General features: G+C 41.5%; 1 protein-coding gene across 1 annotated transcript in view; it reads left to right on the top strand.

Moving 5' to 3' along the window:
* The window catches only part of clip1b (CAP-GLY domain containing linker protein 1b), a 58889-nt gene that overhangs the window by 15926 nt on the left and 19539 nt on the right, over positions 1-23424 (top strand). The window contains exons 9-15 of the mRNA XM_080742887.1: positions 1080-1140; positions 3768-3872; positions 8208-8369; positions 9976-10071; positions 14117-14174; positions 14656-14732; positions 16423-16476. Coding sequence (XP_080599013.1) covers positions 1080-1140; positions 3768-3872; positions 8208-8369; positions 9976-10071; positions 14117-14174; positions 14656-14732; positions 16423-16476 — 613 coding nt within the window. The remainder of the gene's footprint in view (positions 1-1079; positions 1141-3767; positions 3873-8207; positions 8370-9975; positions 10072-14116; positions 14175-14655; positions 14733-16422; positions 16477-23424) is intronic.

Below are 23424 nucleotides of genomic sequence, written 5' to 3'. Positions count from 1 at the left end.
GAAACCGATCACGGAGCATTAGTTCCGGCCTATTTTAGTTCGGTTCGATAAAAAAATGTTTTTTAATTAATTTTTATTACATTTACGGGTTCTACGGGCATGGCAGAGAAGGGGTACAAAGGGGTATTTTGATGGCAGAGTTTGAGTTAAATGGACCTGAGACGCAGCCTAGACCCTCCTTCATGACAAACTGTAGGGCTCAGCGGTGATGGGGACTAGAAGCGTGCATGGGGACTAGAAGCATGCTATTTGTCATAGCAATGAAGGGGGAAAAACATTAGCAATAAAAAATAAATAAATAGAAAAAATCTTTTTTATACAGATGGCTGAAAACGATGTTTAGATTCTGTAAGTGATTATTCTTGGGTTGAATCTGAACGTCTTTTGTTAAAATGTTAAAACTACATTCTGATTGTAACAATTGCTATAGATTGTATAAGTAACAGTCACCTGGAGAGAAAACTCACTTTACTAAAGAGAGCTGGATGACCCCAGTTACTGGACAAACACTCGATATAGAACTATATACTATATAGAACACAACAAAAGACATTGCTCTCTAGGTCGTCCTCAGACAAGCCTTCCATCGTCGCTTCCTGCCATCCCGGTTCTCCATACATCCGTCCAGTTCGTTGGTGCTTTGCGCTCCTGCCTCTTTCTTGAGTACATCCACATAATTATGTTAGTGTGGGACGTCCTCGTGACCGGTGCCCATGTGCTGGTTCCCACAGCACCAGTTTGCTGGCTGGCAGCTCTTGGTGTCATTGGCAGTGTCCTGCAAGTCTCATTCTCCTGGCTGCTATTTTATCGCTCACCCTTAATATTCCAGCATACAGATTCTCGTTGGTGACATGTGTACTCTTGCTGCACTACACGTAACATTCTGGTGTAGCACCCGTCTAGAGACTTCTGCAGAGTTGGCTTCAGAGTCCAGCATTCACTGCCATATAGGAGAACAGACTCTACCGTCGCACAGAAGAAGCTGAGTTTGATTTGTCGCGGGATGCCATTCAGGGCCCTCCATGCAAGTGCCTTCCTCATCGCTCACTGCACCTTTAATTATGTCCTTTTTTTAACAGGAAAGTGGAGGACCTGCAGTTCCGTGTGGAAGAGGCATGCATCACCAAAGGTGACCTTGAGGTAACCAACGTTATATTTTTAGTCTCACTCTCTCCCTCCCGTAATCTCTCTCCTATCTCTCTCTCTCTCTCTCTCTCTCTCTCTCTCTCTCTCTCTCTCTCTCTCTCTCTCTCCCACTGGTTTCTCTCTTCGTCTAAAGGAGTAGTGACTTGACGTCACGTTGGCTCCCTGCTATCCGTCTCTCTTTCTCTCTCTCTTTCTCCTGCAGGCTGCTTTGAAATGTCCAGTTAATCCATAGACCTAGAATTATTTTATGCTTTAACCATTGAAAAATAGCAGATTGCTGCACTGTGAGCTTGTAGATTGCCATTTTTTGGCAAATCTTTGAATATATCTTTTTCAAAGCGAACATTTGTAACTCAAATATTTGCTTCTGGGGGGGGGGGGGGGGGGGGGTCCCTGGAACGACATATTTTGAGATCGGCCAAATACATGTAATTTTGGGGGGTCCTTGACGTCAAAAAGATTGAGAACCACTGATTTGGAAGAAGGATTTAGAAGACATTTATAGAATCAAGACTTTCACAAATTTTTCCTATTTTCCAAAAATAGCAGATCTTCCAACTCGCAGTGCAGCACTCAGTGCCGCGCTGTGAGCTTGTATATCTGCTATTTTTTAATAGTCAAAGCATAAAATAATGGTTAAAGTAATAATGCGTACATTGTAATGCGGGTTAACTGGCTCCTGCTGCTGTCCATGATCTTATCATAAATAATGATAATGATGATCTTTCGTGTTTTAACTCATTTCTAAGAGCCAAGGCTTTATCGAAATACTTGTATGCTGATCTTGCTTTTAGTATCTCCTGCAATCGCTGTATGTATGGTGTTTATGAAGCTATTCTTCAAACCCGATTTACACTTTTGTTGGGCAACCGTGTCGTGCGCCGAAGATTCGCCGATCCATAAGCCCACTTGTGAGCTTGAAGATTGGCTATTTCCGGCACAGGACAGCGTGTCGCCCGATGGGGTATAAATTCGGCAACTGTCTCAATGGCAACATGTCATTCATTCTCAGGCCGTCTGGTTGTGGTCCCCTCGCATCTCCTCATTACATCCACCACACTGCCTCCAGTGTTAGGATGCTTTTTGATCCCATCCTCCTGTCTGTGCTGTCTGTCTGTGTCCCTGTGTCACCCTTTGGAAACACACCGATGTTGTATCATCCATCTCTGGTTATCCCTTCTGGCGTTGGAATAGAAGATAATTGACAGTTTTGACAGTTTTAGGGATTTTAGCAGGCGCTCCTATCCAAAGTGTCATATCTGGAGTAAATGACATGAACTCTTTAGTCAGCAAACGACAGGATAAATAGTCCCATGAGTGCAAAGAAAACAATTTGTTGCTTCAAAGAAATTAGAATACCAGGTAAACATCAGACCTAGCATCTGTTTAAACAACATGCCATCTGTTATAAATAAGTTAACATTCTGTACATTTGTGGTCAAGCAAAGAATTATCTAAGTTAACAACGCACATTACATTTTTGGGGCCCTCATCATGACCATCAGCTGGTTGAAGCTGAAACGGAAAACAACAACAACAACATATGCATTAACACCTGTGAATAGAGAGACAATTATGTACTTGTTGGCCGTTAGACAGAGAGAAATGTGAGCCAACCGGGAAGTGATCCACAACAAGCAGCTTCAAAAGTCACAAGGTTAAAAGATTAAAACTTTAGAATGAGTTTGGTGTGGATTGGGCTTGATTGGTTGGGTTTAATCCTCTTCCCTATTCCACTGTCCCCGGATAACAGTGACACTGATATACATACAACATAAAGTGCATTGCATACATACTGTATATTATACATACATATGTCTGTTTCCTTACTTAATCATCTTCTCTCTTTCATTGACCATATTCACGTGGTTGCCATTTTATTCTTACGTCAAAAAGCGATATTTCACGTTCAAACACGTTTGGGGTAATTTTAATGTATTACTAAGGCTTTTGTGTGCACTCCAGACAAGTTGCTTGATTCAGTATTTCGATATTTGATATTCATTTGATCAGAAAACAGAAACTGTACTGAAATGAAACTGAAATGTACTGTAATGTACTGTAACTTCAAACTCCATTTTAACCTGCTAGATTCATTGAAAGCACGTCCTTGGTGCTGGTGACTGATATTGTCCTTCTAATACGTGATGGGGACGTGTTTTTCCCTTCTTTTTTTTACAATTCTTTTGAAAATTTTAATTTAAAAACACTGTCCCCTTGCGCCAGCACCAAGAACCAAGGATGTGTGTTTTCAACAAGTCTAACAACCACAGTTACAATGGGTTTGTATAGGAAGTTGTCTGATAAATATCAAGTATCTAAATACTGAATAAAGCAACTTAAAAACACAAAGGCCATTAAAATTACCGTACTCCAAACATGGTTATATACTTAGATTGATGCCGAAAATAGCTGATCCACAAGCTTGTAGATTGTAGATCGGCTATTTCCATACAAATCGGCCTTATGGCGTAAAAGAAAAGGCTGTCATGTGGATTAACGGTCGATGATGTTTTGTTGTCCTCCTTCTGTGTGTGGCACAAAGCTATAGCATGTCAGTGTGGCCTCCTCGGTGTGTGTTCTTCTGCTGTTCTCTACCTCTTGCTCTCTTTTACTAACAGACGCAGATCAAACTGGAGCATGGCACGATAAGGGAGCTTGAGCAGAGCCTGCTCTTTGAAAAGACCAAAGCAGACAAACTCCAGAGGGACTTAGAGGACACTAGGGTAATACTGAATATCTGAATAACCACGCCTTCCCCAGAGCCACAGAACCACCGCTCTATCAGGATCGTAACACCGTAGTGAGCCGTAGTCGGGTATTAGACGTTATAACTGGTCTAAAAGTGTTGTTTTTTTTGTGTGTGATTATGTCGTCCGATATGGTCTGTCATTTGGTCCATAATTCCTTGTAGGCCTACTGTGTCTAGATAACATCAAAATAGACATTATTTTACGTCCTCTAGGTGCATTTACATGTACTGTAATAACAGTGAATAATAACTACAGGGTTCCCACGGTCATGAAATTCCTGGAAATATTTTGAAATTTAAAAAAAAAAATCCAGTACTGGAAAAGTTTTGGAATTGATCCTGAGTCCTGGAAGGTCCTGGAAAAATGAGCTGTGCATTGTCTTTGGTTATTGATTTTGTTAATACCTCTGAAATGACAAATGAAACATTGGCCAAATTGTCAAATATTAGAGGCAGAAATTGTGAAAATAGCAGAAAATGCAGTGAGCATGTAGCTCACTGTGAGCAGTGTTGGGTATCGTTAACCTGGAACAAATTGCAATAGTAGCAAACTCAACTGATTTTGTATCCTCAATATGTCCTTAGTGAGGGAAAAAAAGTCCCAAGGAATCCCACCGGGGCAAAGTTTTGAAAACGACCTACCTACCTTCACTTACTATACACTACAATATAAAGGAAAAAATTACTGAAAAAAAATCTGCTTTAAGTGGGATATGAGGGGTCAAACTAGGGGTTTTTAATTATTCTGAATCCATTGCAATCATTTGTTTTGCACGAAAAACATTCCTTGGGCCAGAAATGGCCACTCAAAACGTAAATTTACATCAATTTTCATCAATTTTCAGTCTTTTGGGGTCCGTTTTTAGCCCAAGGAATGTTTTTCATGCAAAACAAATGCTTGCAATGGATTCAGAATAATTAAAAACCCCTAGTTTGACCCCTCATATCCCACTTAAAGCAGATTTTTTTTCAGTCATTTTTTCCGTTATATTGTAGTGTATAGTAATTGAAGGTAGGTAGGTCGTTTTCAAAACTTTGCCCCGGTGGGATTCCTTGGGACTTTTTTTCCCTCACTAAGGACATAATGAGGATACAAAATCAGTTGAGTTTGCTACTATTGCAATTTGTTCTAGGTCTAACCCTAAAATGACTGGACTTATTTAGTTACTGACTTGAAAAACTAATCCGTTACGTTACTCCGCTACCCAATGACAATTGTAACTTAACGAGCTACCCGTTACCGTTACCGACCATTAAAACCCACTGTGAGAAAGTTTGGTAAACATAAAAAAGAGTGCAGCCTACCGGATTGTTGTGGCTGTCAGCTGTGTGCGTGGCTGTCTGAGTGCAGCTTCAACGTGGATAATGTAATGACGTTGATCTATCCTTTATTCCTTTCACCAAGTAAATCCAAAAATAGTGTGAATCCTTCCACAGCCTTACTCAAGCCCTGCCATGTAAATTAAAGTAAACAAGACACGCAAAAAGTTCTTCTTGACTCGCTAATAGTCAGATGACCGCAAGTAACCCCAAGTTACACCAAATCGTAAACTGTAGAATGACTACGCAACCACCACAGGCTGGAAACACATTTCTGGTTGGTCAAATTTTTCCGTGTAAAAATGCGGGCCATGATGCGTGCATGCATGCCTCTTCAGGCTCCTTCTATGACAGAGAGAGAAGAGCTCATTCAGGAAACAGCGCAAATGTGTCAGATGGATTTATTTTTCCTTTGTGGCAACAGAAAAAACAGGGAATTATAGGTCTTAAATACCTAATTAACGCCGCTATTTTTTGGGAAATGTAACTGGTAACGATCCTACTAAATTGCAGAAGTAACTTGTTAAGTTACTCCGCTACCACCAAACCACCAAACCTAACGGCGCTACGTAACGTTGTTAGTTATAGCGCCGTTACACCCAACACTGGTTGTGAGCATGTAGATCGGCTATTTTCACCATGAAACCGTGTTAAACAAAATTCCTCAACTCTTAGTGCTTGTCAGGGTGCTGGGGTCCCCAGTTAAAATATGATTATTTCGGGGGTCACGGCCTAAAAAGTTTGAGAACCACTGTCTTTGGGCATTGCGCATAGGAGTAAGCGACTCGTTATTGAGCTGAATTATTGTTATATAGTCCTGGAAATCGGGTAAAATATTCTGGAAAAGTTTTGGAAATTAATTGGTAAAAATGTGTGGGAACCCTGTAACTATCAATCGTTTAGCTTTGGACACCTTCAAGGACACGGACCAATTTGATACAATCATCTCTGGGACCCCAATGTTCACTGTAAAATCTTCAGTGTCAATTTAACTCTGAGAGTGTTCAAATGGAACCACATCCATTTGGTTGTCTAACTATTAATCTTTTAGCTGGGGACCCCCCTGGAACCCTCTCAAGGACCCCCTGGGGTGGGGTGGTATTTTAAAATGTAGGCCATCAACCTGTACAATACTTAAGGGGGTTTCCACTCCGCTATATTTGGACAGTGTGTGCAAGTTTGTGACAGAGAGAGTGATTTGCACCCTGACCCGCCATTTCTATTCAGGTTTTTATAAAAGCAAAGTGTGCAGGAGTCAGGACAAATAAAGTAGCACATGAGGAGATGAATAGAGTAGTCCATGCACACAGGAATAAAGCTCTCCGTCCAAATTGTTTATTGGAACAACAAGGTGTTGATCCTTAGAGATCTACTTAGTGCTGGGTATGGTAAGGTTCTGTAAGGATTTAAACATTGTTGATAGGGATGCAGTGATGCACAGATTTTTGGCAATGTCGGCCATAATCCCTTAAAGTCGGCCATACCATAACAGCCCTGATGGATAGGATATTTATGACGGATAGGTCATTTAAAACAAAATGCCAGTCGCCAGGGCCTTTTGTGATGACGAAGGCTGCTTTTGAGTAATGCAATTTTGCTTCAAGTGTCGGAGAGGGCTGCTTGAATGAAGCCACCAAAGAAAGGTGTACATTTTCTTTGTTAAAAAGTTAAATCTCTACATTCTGATCGTAATCGATAATCATTGCTATAATATATAGTGTTCAATAACAGGAGACCCCCGTTACTGAACAAAGACTCTAGTCTATAGGGATTTATAATGATCACTATCAGAATATACAGCTATTTAACAACACTCATTTTAACAAAAAGTGTAATTTAGACCATGCAAGGTCCCTAAAGGCTGATATATCACAGTGTCGCATGCCGAAAATAGACGATCCACAATCTCACAATGTAAAGCAATGCGACGATTGTAGATCTGCTATTTACGAGGATAGAGCACGGCTATTAACCTCTTTAACCTTGGCCTCCCAATGCTGGGCATGTCATTATAGGAGAAAATAAATGATACATAAAAACTAGACAATATCTGCAAGCTCACGTGTCACACACATGTTGTGAGCTTGTAGATTGTAGAACCCTTTTTTTTTTAGAAATAATTTGGAATCATTGTGGTTATTTTGACCTAGCTCTGTCATACAGTATGCTTCTTGGGATGGGACGATATGAAAATGTCACGATTATTGTGGCAAAAATAATAGCGATTAACAATATTATCGCGATAGTCAAAACTCAAAATGCAACCACTTGAGACCCCAGCATCCTTATTCAGGGTTCAGGGTTCGCCAAAAATAACCGATCTACAAGCTCGCTAGTAGATCGGCTATTTTTGGCAAATGGTACAGTGGGTTTTAAGTGGTACTGGATTTTGTAGCTCAACAAAAGCCTAGCGTATGACGGAGGACAATTTCACGATCGATGAAAGATCTCTGCGACACGATTATTGCAAGCGTTTTTTTTTTTAAGAAATCCCAATAAATGACAATAGCGATCATCGTCCCGTCCCCACATGTTGCTCTTTGTGCCTCCCCTCATGGGTTGTTCCTCTTATAGGGATGGGACGATAATCGTTATTATCGTCTTATCGTGATAAAAAACACTCACGATAATCGTATTGTGGAGATTTAAATTGATTGTGAAATTACCCTCCGTCATGCACTGGGATCAATTCACCTTTTATTTGCAGAGCATATCTTTTTTTTTCACTCTACCAAATATCTTTGCCAAAAAATAGCAGATCTACAAGCTCACAACGCGTCACGTTGCGACGCATTGTGAGCTTGTAGATCTGCTATTTTTTGGCAAACGTTCCGTCCCAGGATAATGGATGTTGGGGATATTTGGATTATCGCGATAATATCGTAAATCGTAATAATCGTGACGTGACGTTTTCATATCGTCCCATTCCTTCCTACCCTTCCTCCACCTCCTCGGCTCATGGTGCGTCCCGCCTCGCTGTCGCCCCCAGGTGGCCACGGTGTGCGAGCGCTCCAGGATCATGGAGCTGGAGAGGGAGGTGGCGGACATGCAGCTGAGGCTGCGGGCCTCCCAGCAGACGGAGGACGCCATGTCCCTGTCCCAGCAGCAGCTCAGCAGCCTGCGCAGCCAGGCCACGCACCAGGAGAAAAGGGTTGGTGATGATGGCATGACATGTTGTTACCATTATTTTATTTTATCTTATTTATTTAACCCAGTGGTTTTCAACCCTTTTCATATCAAGGTCCACTATTTGTTCGGCATTTGAGCCACAGACCACCATTTGATGAGATTTAGCCTTTCAGACTCAAAACGTTTTATATGTTGTTGTCGTTGAGTAAGATTCTCTCCACAATCCCATGCTGTATTGATGTGCTGCCTTATAGGAGAGATAGCGGGCAAACGTTGATCAAAATAACAATTCTTATACATTCTCCAATTGTGTCTTCTTTTAAATTAAGTAATGATGATTTAAATTAAGAACAATAATGTAACTCTTGAGAGCGTAAAATGAAATGTGGTTTCATTTTGGCTCTCAAGAGTTAAAGATGTGTAAGGGTCCATTTGGGTACCAACTCTCCCATCATTTAGCTGGGGACCACCTGGAACCCCCTCAAGGACCACTGGTTGAGAACCACTGCTTTAATACTTACATGATAATAATATAACTTGAATGTCTTCAACGCTCAATTATGTTAGGGGCCCCTTATTAGTCCAAATCTCCCTGGAAATGAAAGCCAGAGTGGGTTACAGGAAAATTATATCAAGCTAACAGAGATCTAAAATTTACAAAGTTCTGTCCGCTTCCCTATAAACCTTTTCTGTACATTTAATTTTGTTTTGACACGTTGTGAGCTCGCAGATGCAGATCTGCTATTTTCAGTATTTTTGCACAATGCCGTTGACGAAGTTTATAATAGTGAATCACTATTAGTGATTCATTCAATTCATTGATAACCAGTAAGACTCCCTAATCGGGAGATAAGCGACCGTTGGTCGCTTATCTCCACAAATAGGCCAAAAGTTTGTTTTACCAATTATCAAGACATACGGGCAGTTGACAGTTTGCCATGGTTACTCATTGAAGTTGAATCTCCATATATGGAGATAACCTACGCATCACACTAAGTCTGACCTCACCAGCCCATATTTTGGCATGAGCAACTTATGTCTCCATATATGGAGATATGATGACATCACACAGTCCTCAGCCGATGATGTGGCGTGATGTCATACAATACACAAACGAGCCCTACAGTATAAAGGGGCAATTCTTGCCAGGAAAGAAGCATTTCTTCGACTCAGACCTTATCGCCAGGGTTGGCTTATAGCAGCTGTCGGTAGATAATGCCGGTCTTATATACTCATTGAAGTTGAATCTCCATATATGGAGATAACCTACGCATCACACTAAGTCTGACCTCACCAGCCCATATTTGGGCATGAGCAACTTATGTCTCCATATATGGAGATATGATGACATCACACAGTCCTCAGCCGATGATGTGGCGTGATGTCACGCCACATCATCAGCAGTGTGATGTCATACTGATGCGGAGATATGAGCAGGGCAAAGGTGTGACGTGTGACCGACCGACGGACGGCCGGTGGAGGTTTTGATACTAAACTGCGACCTTACGGTCGCAATAAAAAAATATTGCTTTTCAACTAATTGATTAATCGAAAAAGTTATGGATAGAATATTGTCTGATGAAATAACGTATAGTTTGAGCTCTGACTGTGTTTGTTCCTTCCTGCAGATCAGTGAGCTCAGTGTGGATCTGGAGAGCAAACAGAAAGAGCTGCAGTCTGCACAGCAAGACAAGAGTTCACTGGAAACACAACTTACTGATCTGGTGAGACACGCACGCACACACACACACACACACACACACACACACACACACACACACACACACGCACGCACACACACACACACACACACACACACGCACGCACACACACACACACACACACACACACACACACACACACACACACACACACACACACACACACACACACCAACAGGGGCGTCACACCAAATTCTTGGCCCTGGGTACAAAGATTCACTGCGGGCCCCCCATGAATGTTAACTATTGAAAAATAGCAGATATACAAGCTCACAGCGCGGCACCGAGTGCCGCGCTGCGAGCTTGTATATCTGCTATTTTTGAAAAATTGAGAAAATGCGTGCAAGAAACCTATGTCAAGGACCCCCAAGATGATATGTATTTGGCCACGGACCCCCATCTCAAAATATTTAGTTCCAGGGACCCCCCAGAAGCAAAATTTGAGTTCGAAATGTTCGCTTAAAAAAATACATATATTCAAAGATTTTCACACATTTTCACAACTTTTCAAAAATAGCAGATCTACAAGCTCGCAGCGTGGCACACGGTGCCGCGCTGTGAGCTTGTATATCTGCTATTTTTCAATAGCTAAAGTATAAAATAATTAAGGCCGCTCCACCACCTTGGGCCCTAGTAACTCAGTCCCACTTTCCTACCCCTTGTGACGCCCCTGCACAGCAACACACCACACGTGCTTGTGTGTGCACGCACGCACAGGGGCGGACTTACCACTTGGCAAGGTTAGGCGACCGCCTGGGGCTTCAACAGTCCAGGGGGCACTCATGAGATTTCCTCAGATCTTGAACCCATTTAGGCCTGAACACATTATGACGCAATATTTTATGCTTTAAATATAAAAAAATAGCAGATATACAAGCTCACAGCGTGGCACCGAGTGCCGCGCTGCGAGCTTGTAGATCTGCTATTTTTGAAAAATCGTGAAAATTAGAATTTTGACCCGATTCTATAAGTGTCTTTTGAATCCTTCTAAGATTTTTGGAAAAAACCTATGTTTCTCTGTCAGCAATCTGGCCAGCCATCGTCAAAGAAAAGGTCCTTTTCACTTAACTGGAGCTCAGTTAGTCTGTTCTTGAGAGACTACTATGTCAGTGGTGCTCAAACCTTTTCATGTGAAGGACCCCCAAAATGATATTTATTTGGCCACGGACCCCCATTTCAAAATATCTAGTTCCAGGGACCACCCAGAAGCAAAATTTGAGTAACAAACGTTCGCTTTGAAAATACATATATTCAAAGATTTGCACACATTTTCATGACTTTTTCAAAAATAGCAGATCTACAAGCTCGCAGCGCGGCACTCAGTGCCGCGCTGTGAGCTTGTATATCTGCTATTTTTCACTGGTTAAAGCATTCAATAATTCTAGGCCTAAATGGGTTAAATATATAAATAAACAGTTGTTCATTCCAATTGAGGACCCTCAAAAAACACGCATTCAAATGCATCAAGAGCGCACCATTATGCCACTGGCCAGTTCCAAGCCCAGCTGCCAAGAACGTCACGTCACATTCCAGGAACTAAAGATGGAGCACGCTGTTTTGAGCGAGAGAGATGCCAGCCCAATTGGCCTGGAACGCAGTCCTAGCGGGCACTTAGGCTCCAATGTAGCTGGACAGCGCGTCGCGGGTTTGAGGCCCGATCATGACGGCCTTTGCTGGGTTGCCAACTGGGAGAGAGATCTCCCAGTTTCCTGTCTGACATCACTTTGCTATCAATAAAGGCATTAAAAGCCAAGACAAGTCCGATCGATTTTTAAAAAGGAAACACGCTTTTAAAAGTGACAAGGAAGGAGTAAAAATGATTTGTTGATACGTAAACTTACAAACTAACTTAAATTCCCTTTCAATTACGCTGCCTCACCTGATGTTATGGTTTGTTACAGCAACAAGAACAACCAGCGTTGTGCTGGCTGCTACAGATGTTAGTGCTTGTAGTAGTAGTGATGTTAACATCAACCTAGGAGCGCCACCTAGCGCAGATGCTTGTATTAGCTCTAGTACTACTACCAGTACTGTCGTTTTTGATGGCGATGATGACGACAGCAGCAGTGGTGTTGATCAGGATCAACAATTTCTGTCACAGAACCATGCATCCATGCAGGCAGCGCCACTGCCACAATCGACTCTTTATTCACTCTTGAGCTTAAATCAGTGGTTCAATAACTTTTTTTTTTTCATATCAACAAGGACCCCCAACTTATTATGTATATTTGGCCGTGGAACCCCACCTGAAAATACTTTGTGCCAGGGACCCCCATACAAGATTTGTGTTTCAAAAAAGATTCCCAAGTGCAGTATATGGGTTAAAGTGGTTCAACCCATTTCAATCTGGAAAGTATCTGTGTCACTTTAGATTTGAACTATTCTAACCATTATTTTATACTTTAGCTATTGAAACGAAAGGCTCTTGCACACCTACAGCGACAGGCGCTGTCGAGGAGAGACCAAACAATGGTCGGTGAACTGAAAAGGCAAAGACTCCACGCACACTGTCTTCAAATGCAAAAAAGGGGGAATTTAATAAAGAGATGCAACGTTTCGGTATTTAAACCTTTATCAGGCAAAAATACTTTAGCTATTCAAAAATAGCAGATCTGCAAGCTCGTATAGCGCAGCACTGAGTGCCGCGCTATGAGATTGTAGATCAGCTATTTTTGAAAAATCATGAACATTTGTGCAAATCTTTGAAAATATATTCTTAAAGCGAACATTTGTAACTGAAATCATTCTTTCTCTTGGTCCCTGGAACAAAATAATTTGAGATGGGGGTCCGCGGTCAAATACAGTACATATAATTCTAGGGGTCCTTGACGTTAAAAGGTTTGAGCACCACTGATGAGGAAACATAAGTTTATCAGAAAACCATTAGGATTTAGAAGACATTTTTTCAATCGGCCTCAGGTCTTAATGGGTTAACTCATTTAGCTGGGGACCCCCTGGAACTTAAATAACAAAACCTACTCCCTTATGCCTGGCATAAGCCACGGGCCGGAACCTCATATTTGGCCCAGGGCCTCCATCACTAAGTCTGCACGCACACACGCACACGCACACACACACACACACACACACACACGCACGGAGCAAACGGAATGAGCTTCAGTCTGTACAACACAAGAGTTCTCTGGAACTACAACTAACAGATCTGGTGAGACACAACACAACGCGCACACACACGCACGCACGCACGCACGCACACACACACACACACACACAGAGAGAGAGAGGAGTGTGTAATCGATTTTCAACGATCACAAGACACCATAAGTTATTGATTCACGGTTGTATTTAGTGTTTGATCTGATGAGCTGTCTTTTCTGGCTGGCTATTTCCTGTGTCCTAAACAGTGGAAAATAGCAGATCTACAAGCCAACAACGCAGTGTAGATTTTAGATCAGCTATTTCTGCCGCACAACATCACCATGTTATGGCAAAATACAGTCCTGGAGTACAGACAGATTCGCTCTGTTCAGTGGATTTATTTTTTTATTTTACTCAGTCTGATTGTCTTCCTATGCAGTTTTGGACACCCAGGCGCTTAGGATTCTGATTGGTCCGTGGCCGTGTGGGGAATGGGGATGGACCATACGGAATGTAAAATTCAAGTCACTTCCCTTTTCATTGGGATTCCTTGAGCACTGACCAATCAGCAACGACGTGCCTGCATAACAGGTTAACGTACGGAAATCAGGCTCCCAGACTGAGAAGCAAAAAAAAAAAACTCTGTCAGAGTCAGTCTGGATTCCAAAGCTAATAAAAGAGGGCTTATGTGCTTAAAAGTCGGATCATTTAAGACCTGCTCGGCAATTCCCCTTTTCATATTGTATGAAAATGTTTAGTCTTGGCTTCTTCTTGACACTGACCCAGTTGAGAGAGGCAGTGGTTTTGACGTGTTTATTTTCTGTGGATGTACAACAGCAGCACTGTAGATGCAGTTATGCTTTCTCTGCTAAGTGAAGGAGACAGAAGGTTGCTCACTATGTAGGAAGTGTTTGCCGCTGGTATTGAAGCTGCTGTTTCATGGTTTCAGAGAGCGAAGCTTGATGCGGCCGAGGAGGACAAGCGAAGATCGGCGAAGGTCACGGCAGGTAATGTCTGTTGACAACTTAGAGACATTGATTCGATTATTGTTTCCCACTGGGTAGGTACTCGGGACCCATCGTAGGTTGGGTCGTAGACCCAATTGTATGGGTCACGATTGTATGGGTCACGATTCCATTAAAAATGTTCCCCTCCCCCAATTTGTTTTAGAATTATTTTTTAAAACATTTAAAAATGAACAAACAAACAAAACATCTAATAAATTCCATAAATGTAAAAAAAATGTAATTAAAAAGTTGTGAAAATAGCCGATCTACTAGCTCACGGCGTGCGAAGCGACGCACTTTTGTGAGCTTGTAGATCTGCTATTTTCACTACTGTAGTTAGGGTCCCGGGCAAACGTCTAATTTCTCTTTTGGGTCTTGAGCTAAAAGGTTTGGGAATCACTGGATTAGATGATGTTTTTGTTATGCCACTAAGTGCAATATTTATTTATTCATGAATTCGTCCCATTTTCTATTCTGTCAGAGCTGGAGAAGAAGATGGAGCAGGCGATTAAAGACAAGCAAACCCAGAGCCAAGAGATCCAAGACCAATTAAAACTGGTAGGTTTTACTCATCAACGTATTCATCACTGTATTAACCCATTTAGGCCTAGGATTATTGACTACTTTAACCATTGAAAAATAGCAGATATACAAGCTCACAGCGCGGCACCGAGTGCCGCGCTGTGAGCTTGTAGATCTGCTATTTTTGAAAAATCATGATTTTTCTTTGCAAGTCTTTGAATATCTAATATCTAAAAGCGAACATTTGTAAATCAAATATTTGCTTCTGGGGGGTCCCTGGAACAACATATTTTGAGATGGGGGTCCGTGGCTAAATACCTGTAATTTTGGGGGTCCTTGACATGAAAAAGTTTGAGAACCACTGATTTAGAGGAAGGATTTAGAAGTCGGGTCAAAGATCGGGTCAAAGATATTCAAAGACTTGCACACATTTTCATAATTTTTCAAAAATAGCAGATCTACAAGCTCGCAGCGCGGCACTCGGTGCCGCGCTGTGAGCTTGTATATCTGCTATTTTTCAATAGTTAAAGCATACAATAATGGTTAAAGTGGTTAAAATCTAATGCGACTCGGGCGCGTTCCAGGTATTTGAGAGTTGATGTTGTCACTGTTGGATGAAAAACTTGTATGTCCATAACTCTTTTTTTTATTGCTATTTAAAAAATGAAAAGAAAATAGTGAAAATATCTACAGAGCTTGTAGATCAGCTATTTTCCACAACTTTTGTCTTTTGTGTGACACTCTTGTGATGATGAAGGAGGGTATTAATTTACCCCCAAAACATAAAGGTTGATACCCCAAGAGTTCCAAACTTTTCATCTGTCTGAACGTAACCGATTTTTAAATCCAATCGTTTAGTCATTTGGGATCAGACAATCCACATTTTGTCCCCGGCATTTCAAAACTATTCAGAATAGCAAGATTCGATCCAGATAAATATTCAATTTGAATTGCTGATCTGATCGAATATCAGCGTGATCCCAATAGACGGGTTTCTTGTTTACAAACATTGAGACTAAATGCACAGCTGACTGTATCATGTAATCAATTCCGTCCAATCCCCAAACCTGTTGTTTTGGGGAGCGCTGGTTTCATTGGCTAATTTGGCTACGGACCCTGCGCACGCATCTAGTTTTATCAGTGTAACGTGGACCAGAAACCCATCTATCAAGAGAAAGAAATGCACTTTCCTATGAAAATAACTGTTAAAATATTTGGTGGAAATTGGTGTTAACACATCTGGTGCCAACCCCAAGTTTTCCGAGTTTGTATTGATACCAACGCTGTGCCAACCCCGAGTTTCCCGAGTTTGGGCCGTTTTTGAAAAAAAAAAAAGAAAAAAAAATCACATTTTTTTTGTATTAGGCATGATCGCGATCGCGAAATTGCATGTTTAACCCCCATACCAACCCATTCTTTCAAACATGGCAGCCATGTTTGTTTACATCTGAAGAATGGCCCATAAATCATGAATGCCTGAACGGATTTCCAAGCGGATTTTTTTGTTTGAAAGCTGTGAACAGCATCTACACACGTGGTGCATCATCTAGGCATGGGCGTGCACTTTTTACACAATTGCACAATTACATGGAAGTCTATGGTAACCATGGCAACGCGAGACATTGAAGAGAAAAAATCATTGCAACATAAGTGTTAAGAGTCACTCTGAATCCAAAGAACTCTTAAAGTGTAATGTTCACTGTGGGATGTCTCCATGGTTCCTCAGGCTACTGAGACGTCACAGAGACTGACTGACGACAAGAACGCACTGGAGAGCCAGGTAAGGAAGAGGATATGATGTGGAGCTGAATTCCACTTCATGTCACGACGTACTCATTTCTATGAATATACAGATCCATCTAAAAAGAAAAAATAGAATATTGTGTAAAAAAGCATCGCAGATGCCATAGCATCCCAAATCAAAACTGACTGCGGAAACTTCCCACTGGACTTCAAGCAACTCTGAGTTCAGGAGGTTGACATTTCGTTATAAATCCTTGTTTTGAGTGGTCTTGTGTAATATTTTAATATTTTGAAATATGCACTTTTGATATTCATGAGCTGTTTACCATACAAATTCAAATTTTTATTTTTTGGAATAATACACTGGATGTGCAATTTATCTAGAATATATGAAAGTTTCAAGAAATATATGAACATTTCAAGAAAATTTACTTTTCACAATATTCAATTTCTTTTAGCTGGATCTGTAGCTGCTGTAGGCATGAATGTTACACTTCATAGTAAGGTCTCTCAGGATCTTTGGAACAGCATTACGTCAGTGACGAAGGCTGGATAGCTGAAACATTTGATGCGTAATTTCAGAAAGGCATAGGGGGAGGCAAAAAATAATGTATGTTGCCATAGCCCCATTTCTAAAATAGACGCGTTGAGAGCTTGTACCGTAGATCAACTATTTTCAAACTAAATGTTTGAAAGTGTTCGCCTAGATTGATATTTCCAAAATAGGGATGCCACGTTGAAAGTGATTACTGATTAATGAATGAATGGTTGCATAACAATAAAATACTTGATCTGAGAAAAAAAAAATCAGCATTAGGTTAAATGTGAACACTAGGGGGTGCCGGTTGCCATCCCCTGATGAGCCAAATGACACCCCTGCCTAAAGACATACTGGAGAATAAGTAACAATACAAAAGTTAACCCACTCTTGCATTCTTGAGTTGCGTCCCATCACTTTTGTAGTATGATATTGGTCTAGGACAGAGAGATGAATCAAGGACCCCCCACTACAATGTGTATAACATTGTGTGGCAGATTAAACATTTTCCTAGATTTCATAGATAGCTTCATAGACTTGTTTCACAGCACTATTATATCATCAGTGTTGGATTCATGTTAATGTGTATTTTCAGACATTTAACCACTCAATACTTGGTACTCTGTACTTAGTCTGCTCTTTTTTCCTCCTACAACAACAAACCTCTTTGTCAAAAAAAGAGGCGCTGCGAGGCGTTGTGAGCTTGTAGATCGGCTATATATATGTGTGTGTGTGTGTGTGTGTGTGTGTGTGTGTGTGTGTGTGTGTGTGTGTGTGTGTGTGTGTGTGTGTGTGTGTGTGTGTGTGTGTGTGTGTGTGTGTGTGTGTGTGTGTGTGTGTGTGTGTGTGTGTGTGTGTGTGTGTGTGTGTGCGTGCGTACACTGTGTACACACAGTATATATATACACACACACACACACACACACACACACACACACACACACACACACATACACATACACACACACACAAAGATGTGTCCGACCCCCTGTAGTAACTCTGAGGTCCCCCTAGGGGTCTCGGACCCCCTGTTGAAGACTCCTGGTCTAGGAGAGTGGAGGAGTCAGAGTGTGGCCAGTAACAAACAGTTTATCTCTCTGGTTCTTTCCCATTTGTTATGGCCATGTTGGTTTTTACGGTTTATGTCTTTGAACATTTCAGCCTATCTGTGAGAGTTATGCAAATATTATGGCTGTACAGTAAAATACAGTATATTATGTGCTTGGTTGCGTTTATGTGCCTGCGTGCACATTGTGTATGCCTGTGCATAAGGTCAACCTCCCAGGCTCACGCAGGCTGAGTATGATTTATGTTGTCACACTGAGTCAGTCTGGCGTGAACGGCTGTGGGCTGTTTGTTGTCCTTTCTCTTTCTCGTCTTCTTCCCGCTTTCATTTCTTCATATCTTATGTTTCACTTTCACTCTTTATCTTTACCCGTTTTCCTGTTGCTACTTGGTCCAAATTCTACCCCCAAGTACAGTATGCTCCGTCTGAAGCTTTTCAAACTTAAGCCTAGGTTTATATTTTTGAAAGAGCTATGAGCTCGCAATGCGTTGCATCGGTGGTTTTGAACCTTTTGGCCCTGCGTGTATACTGTACTTACTGCATCCCGCATTTGGCAAGACCCAAACATTTTTAACTCAAATATTTGCTTCTGGGGGTCCCTGGAACAAAATATTTTGAGATGGGGGTTCACAGCCAAATACATGTTATTTTGGGGGTCTTTGACATGACAAAGTTTGAGAACCACTGACATTTGCCGATTCTACAAAAGCATTCTAAATCCTAACAGTTATCTGAAAAGCTTATGTTGCTATATCAGTGGTGCTCAAACTTTGTCATGTCAAGGACCCCCAAAATGATATGTATTTGGCCGCGGACCCCCATCTAGAAATATGAGATGGGGGTCTGTGGGCCCTGATCCAGAAAAAGGTTGAGAACCACCGCGTTGCATCATCACGTTGTGAACTTGTGGATGGCGACCGCTATCTGATGTGATGAGCCATTTCTGTGGTATGCATCTGTGGAATGCCATCTATATATATATATATATATTTGCATCTCTCTGTCTCTCCAAATCCACTCAGAAACCCCCTCCCCACGGTGTGTGTGTGTGATCCAGATGGTCAGTCTCATGACAACCATGAAAATGGATGAGAGATTAGAAACACACAGACAGACACTTAGTGTATATCGTTGTTGTCGGGTGGAAACCTTGTATGTCCAAAAGCGTTCGTTTTGTATTTGTCATTTAAAAAATTAACTAAAATAGTGAAAACAGTCGATCTACAAGCACACAACGCCTCGCACCACGAGGCGTTGTGTGCTTGTAGATCTGCTGTTTTCAATAGTTTTGTGCGACGGCCTTGTATGATGAAGCAGGGCTTTACTTAGCGAAAAAAACGTACACATTTGAAACTTGGAGATACAAGGTTTCTGCCCGACAGGTGACGATATACTGTATGTGTTTATGCACGCAAAGACACATGTGTGCATGTATGCAGGTACACACACACACACACACACACACACACACACACACACACACACACACACACACACACACACACACACACACACACACACACACACACACACACACACACACTCACACACTCACACAGACACACACAGGGAGAGACACGCACTATGCATTTCAGGCTGCTTGTTAATACATGTGTTTGGCATTACTTTTTCATCGTTCCACTCCATTTGGTTATTTGACAGTCTCACATGACTTATTTATATGCACAGAGCACTCCTGTCACCATGGCAGTTGTATCCTTTCTGTCAGAGGGTTTGATTCGTGTTCAAAACGTTAACGTACTGCCAGAAATAAAAGTGACGTTCTGTGACCTTTGAATATGGCTGGAGCTCAAGTACTAGACAATAATTGATTGATTGATTGATTGAAGAATTTATTAGCAGTTTGCAATAGACAGCACAAATCACTGGTACAAGGTCAACTAAAAGGAGGTCCTAGAAAGCACTACGGCTTATTTACACAGGAACCACACTTTATGTATCTCATATAACATTGAAAGATAGACGGATAGAACATAGTACTTTATCTAGGATAATGTCAATTTCAAGAAGCATAGCATCAATTACAAAAGCAGAAAAGGGGGGGAGCATGGGGGCTTAGTCTATTTACAAGTCATGAGTAGCAGCGGCCTGAAGGTGACTTTTCATACCAATTTTGAAGGAGGCTAGGGATTTGCTCTCCTTTAAGGTTTGAGGAAGGGCGTTCCACATGTTGGTGGTATAGCAGGAGAACGAATTAGAGTCTTGTTTAGTGTTAAATCTACGTTGATGATGATTAGTGGAGCTGCCTCTGGTGTTGTGATCGTGAACATCCTTGACCTTTAGGAAGTAGTTTGTCAGGTACATGGGTATCTTGGAGGTGTAGTTTATCTTGTACACTAGGCCCATTGCAAGATGCTGTACTCTGTCAGCTACTTTGAGCCACCCCACGCTTTCGTGGTGAAGATCGGTAAAGTGGGCCCGAGGAGGAAGACCAAGCACGACCCTAATTAGTTTGTTCTGGGCTGTAACTAACTAATAATTCAACTAACATTCAGCTTCTACACAGTATAAATGTAGCTGCTCAATAATATAGGTGAGAAATATAGTTTTGCATGCTAGCACTGAACACTTCAGATTCATTAGCTTGTCAACTTTAACTTAGTTTAGACTGATCAGCCTGCTCATGTCAAGTGAGCTGATGTGGAGAAATAATTTTAAATGTAGATGACTGCTTATTATACTTGTACACTGATGTCCTAAACGTTAAGGCAGTTCTTAACTCAAACACAGTTTGAAGACGTTAATGATGTAGTAGTAGATCAGGGAATTGTAGATCTACAAAAAGTGTTAATGTCTTTATAAAGCTAAGATGCTACAGGGTGACTTTAGAGCAAAGGCCATGGGGTTATCCGTAAAATCAGTAGGGGTCACCGAGCCCATGAAGCTTGTAGATCTGCTATTTTTGTTTTAAGTGAAAGTGTGGCTTTTATACATATTTAACCAGTGAAAAGTATTAACAAGAAAGAACGTGCTGTGACTAAATAACAACTACATTGGAGCACAGGTTCTTTTTTGGACATACGAGGTTTCCACCCCACAGAGACCACAAGCTATATTTTCCTTGTGAGCTTGTGAGCTTGTAGATCTGCTATTTTCAAAGATTTTGTACTTTTGGTACTTAAAAGGAGTAGTTCACCCCCAAAATGACTTCTATTGACTTCAAAATGACCCTATTGATTCCATCCGGAATCAATAGGGTACATTTATTGTTATCAAATTATTGTCTTTGGAATGCGGGAAAAAAAACTCAAAGATATTATTGAACTCAAGTCTCCATAGCAGGAGTAATCATTATAAAAAAAAACATTTTGGGGGTGAACTACTCCTTTAAGTACTTATTGATGCCAATACTTTTATACTTTTACTCAAGTAAATTTTGAATTCCGTACTTCTACTTGTAACAGGGTATTTCTACATTGCAGTATTGATACATTTGAGTACTTTTTCCACCACTGGCCTCATACAGTATCTTGTTTGGGACCAAAATGTGAACCAAAGGATCAACATTGCCTGTAGAGCCTGTGGAGCCCCGAGGCTAGCATGGCTAAATGTCCTGCCTCGTTGCTGTCGGGTAGAATCCTTGTATCTCTATATTTCAACTCATATCACCCCCATAAATGTGCAATTCTTCATCATACAAGAGCGTCATACAAGGGTAGTGAACTGGAAAAAAGACGATCTACTGTAGAAGCTCACAACGCGTCGCATCTGCTATTTTCACTATTTGAGTATGAATAAAAAAATCACACCCGTGTGAAGTGGAGCTGTGTGTGTGTGTGTGTGTGTGTGTGTGTGTGTGTGTGTGTGTGTGTGTGTGTGTGTGTGTGTGTGTGTGTGTGTGTGTGTGTGTGTGTGTGTGTGTGTGTGTGTGTGTGTGTGTGTGTGTGTGTGTGTGTGTGTGTGTGTGGATCATGTGTACTGATTTTTGTGACATTTGAAGAAAATATGTAGGAAAAGGAGCAAAAAGTGTGTTTTGGAGAAAATTCAAGATGGCGGAAAATCTATCATGGCGCAAATGGGCGTAGCCTATATGGGGAGATGCGTCATGACCCAAGGAATCCAGGGAAAAAATATTTTTAATTTTCCGACCTACGGTTCAAGAGTTACAGGCCAAAACGTAAAGTGGGGTGTTATGGCGCCACCATGCGGCCAAATGACACAAGTATTTTTTATTTAATCCTTGAAATCATTATGAACCTCCTCTCCAAGTCTTGAAACTCTAGCCCCTATGGTTTGCGAGAGACAAATAATTGAATGTGAGTTTTTGCAATTCCCATTATAAGTCAATGGGGAAAATTAATTCACTAATAAATTAATATCAATTAAACTATAGAACCTTTCTCTTAGAAAAGTAATAGCCCACGATTCCCGAGTAAGCCGGTCGATTTGACATATGGCGCGAGTGTGTGGTGGCAAAACTGTGGGACTAGTGGCGTGCCGAAGTTTAGGAAGTTCAGGCTACATACAGACACACAGACAGACACACACACAGACACACACACACACAGACCCACACAGCCACGTATAGGGAGCCTGTGCTTCACACAGCTCCAAAAAGGAACGGTTTGGACCTACAGTACAAGGTTTCCACCGGACAGCAGAGGATATCGTCACTGTCGGGCAGAAACCTTGTATCTCCAAAGTTTCAAATGTAAAAGTTTTTTCGGCAAGTAAAGCCCTGCTTCATCATACAAGGCCGTCGCACAAAAGTAGTGAAAACAGCAGATCTACAAGCACACAACGCCTCGCACCGCGAGGCGTTGTGTGCTTGTAGATCGGCTGTTTTCACTAGTTTGGTTCATTTTTTAAATGATAAATACAAAACGAACGGTTTTGGACATACAAGGTTTCCACCCGACAACGAGGATATGTTGTAGTAGCACATGGTGTATGTGTGCAGCGATGCTCTGTCAGTGTGTGTCTGCTGGCTGAGCTGTCCCCTTTCTGTGTCCATTCAGCCCCAGGCTGTGATGTAATCATGTACATGAGTCATGACAAGAGTTGAACTGTAGAGTGTGTGTGTGTGTGTGTGCGTGCGTGTGTGTGTGTGCGTGTGCGTGTGCGTGCGCGTGCGTGTGCGTGTGCGTGTGCGTGCGTGTGTGTGTGTGTGAGTGAACTGTAGACAGAGTATGTGTGTGTGTGCGTGCGTGTGAGATGCCTGGGTGGGCAGAACATTGCTTTATTGACTGTGGACATCAGACCCTCCTGGGCTATTTTGTAGCAATGTGTATTTACAGTATTACAAATGCCACACAATAAACAATGACTTACATGGACAATATTTATTCATTCATTCAGACAGACCGAAATCATTCTGATCAGAGATTCCAACTAAACTATTTTTACATGGACACTTAATA

Source organism: Nannobrachium achirus (assembly GCF_963921795.1).
Source record: "Nannobrachium achirus genome assembly, chromosome: 15".
Taxonomy (NCBI): Eukaryota; Metazoa; Chordata; class Actinopteri; order Myctophiformes; family Myctophidae; genus Nannobrachium; species Nannobrachium achirus.
The sequence above is the reverse complement of the archived record's forward strand: the minus strand, read 5'-3'. Positions and strand labels throughout refer to the sequence as shown.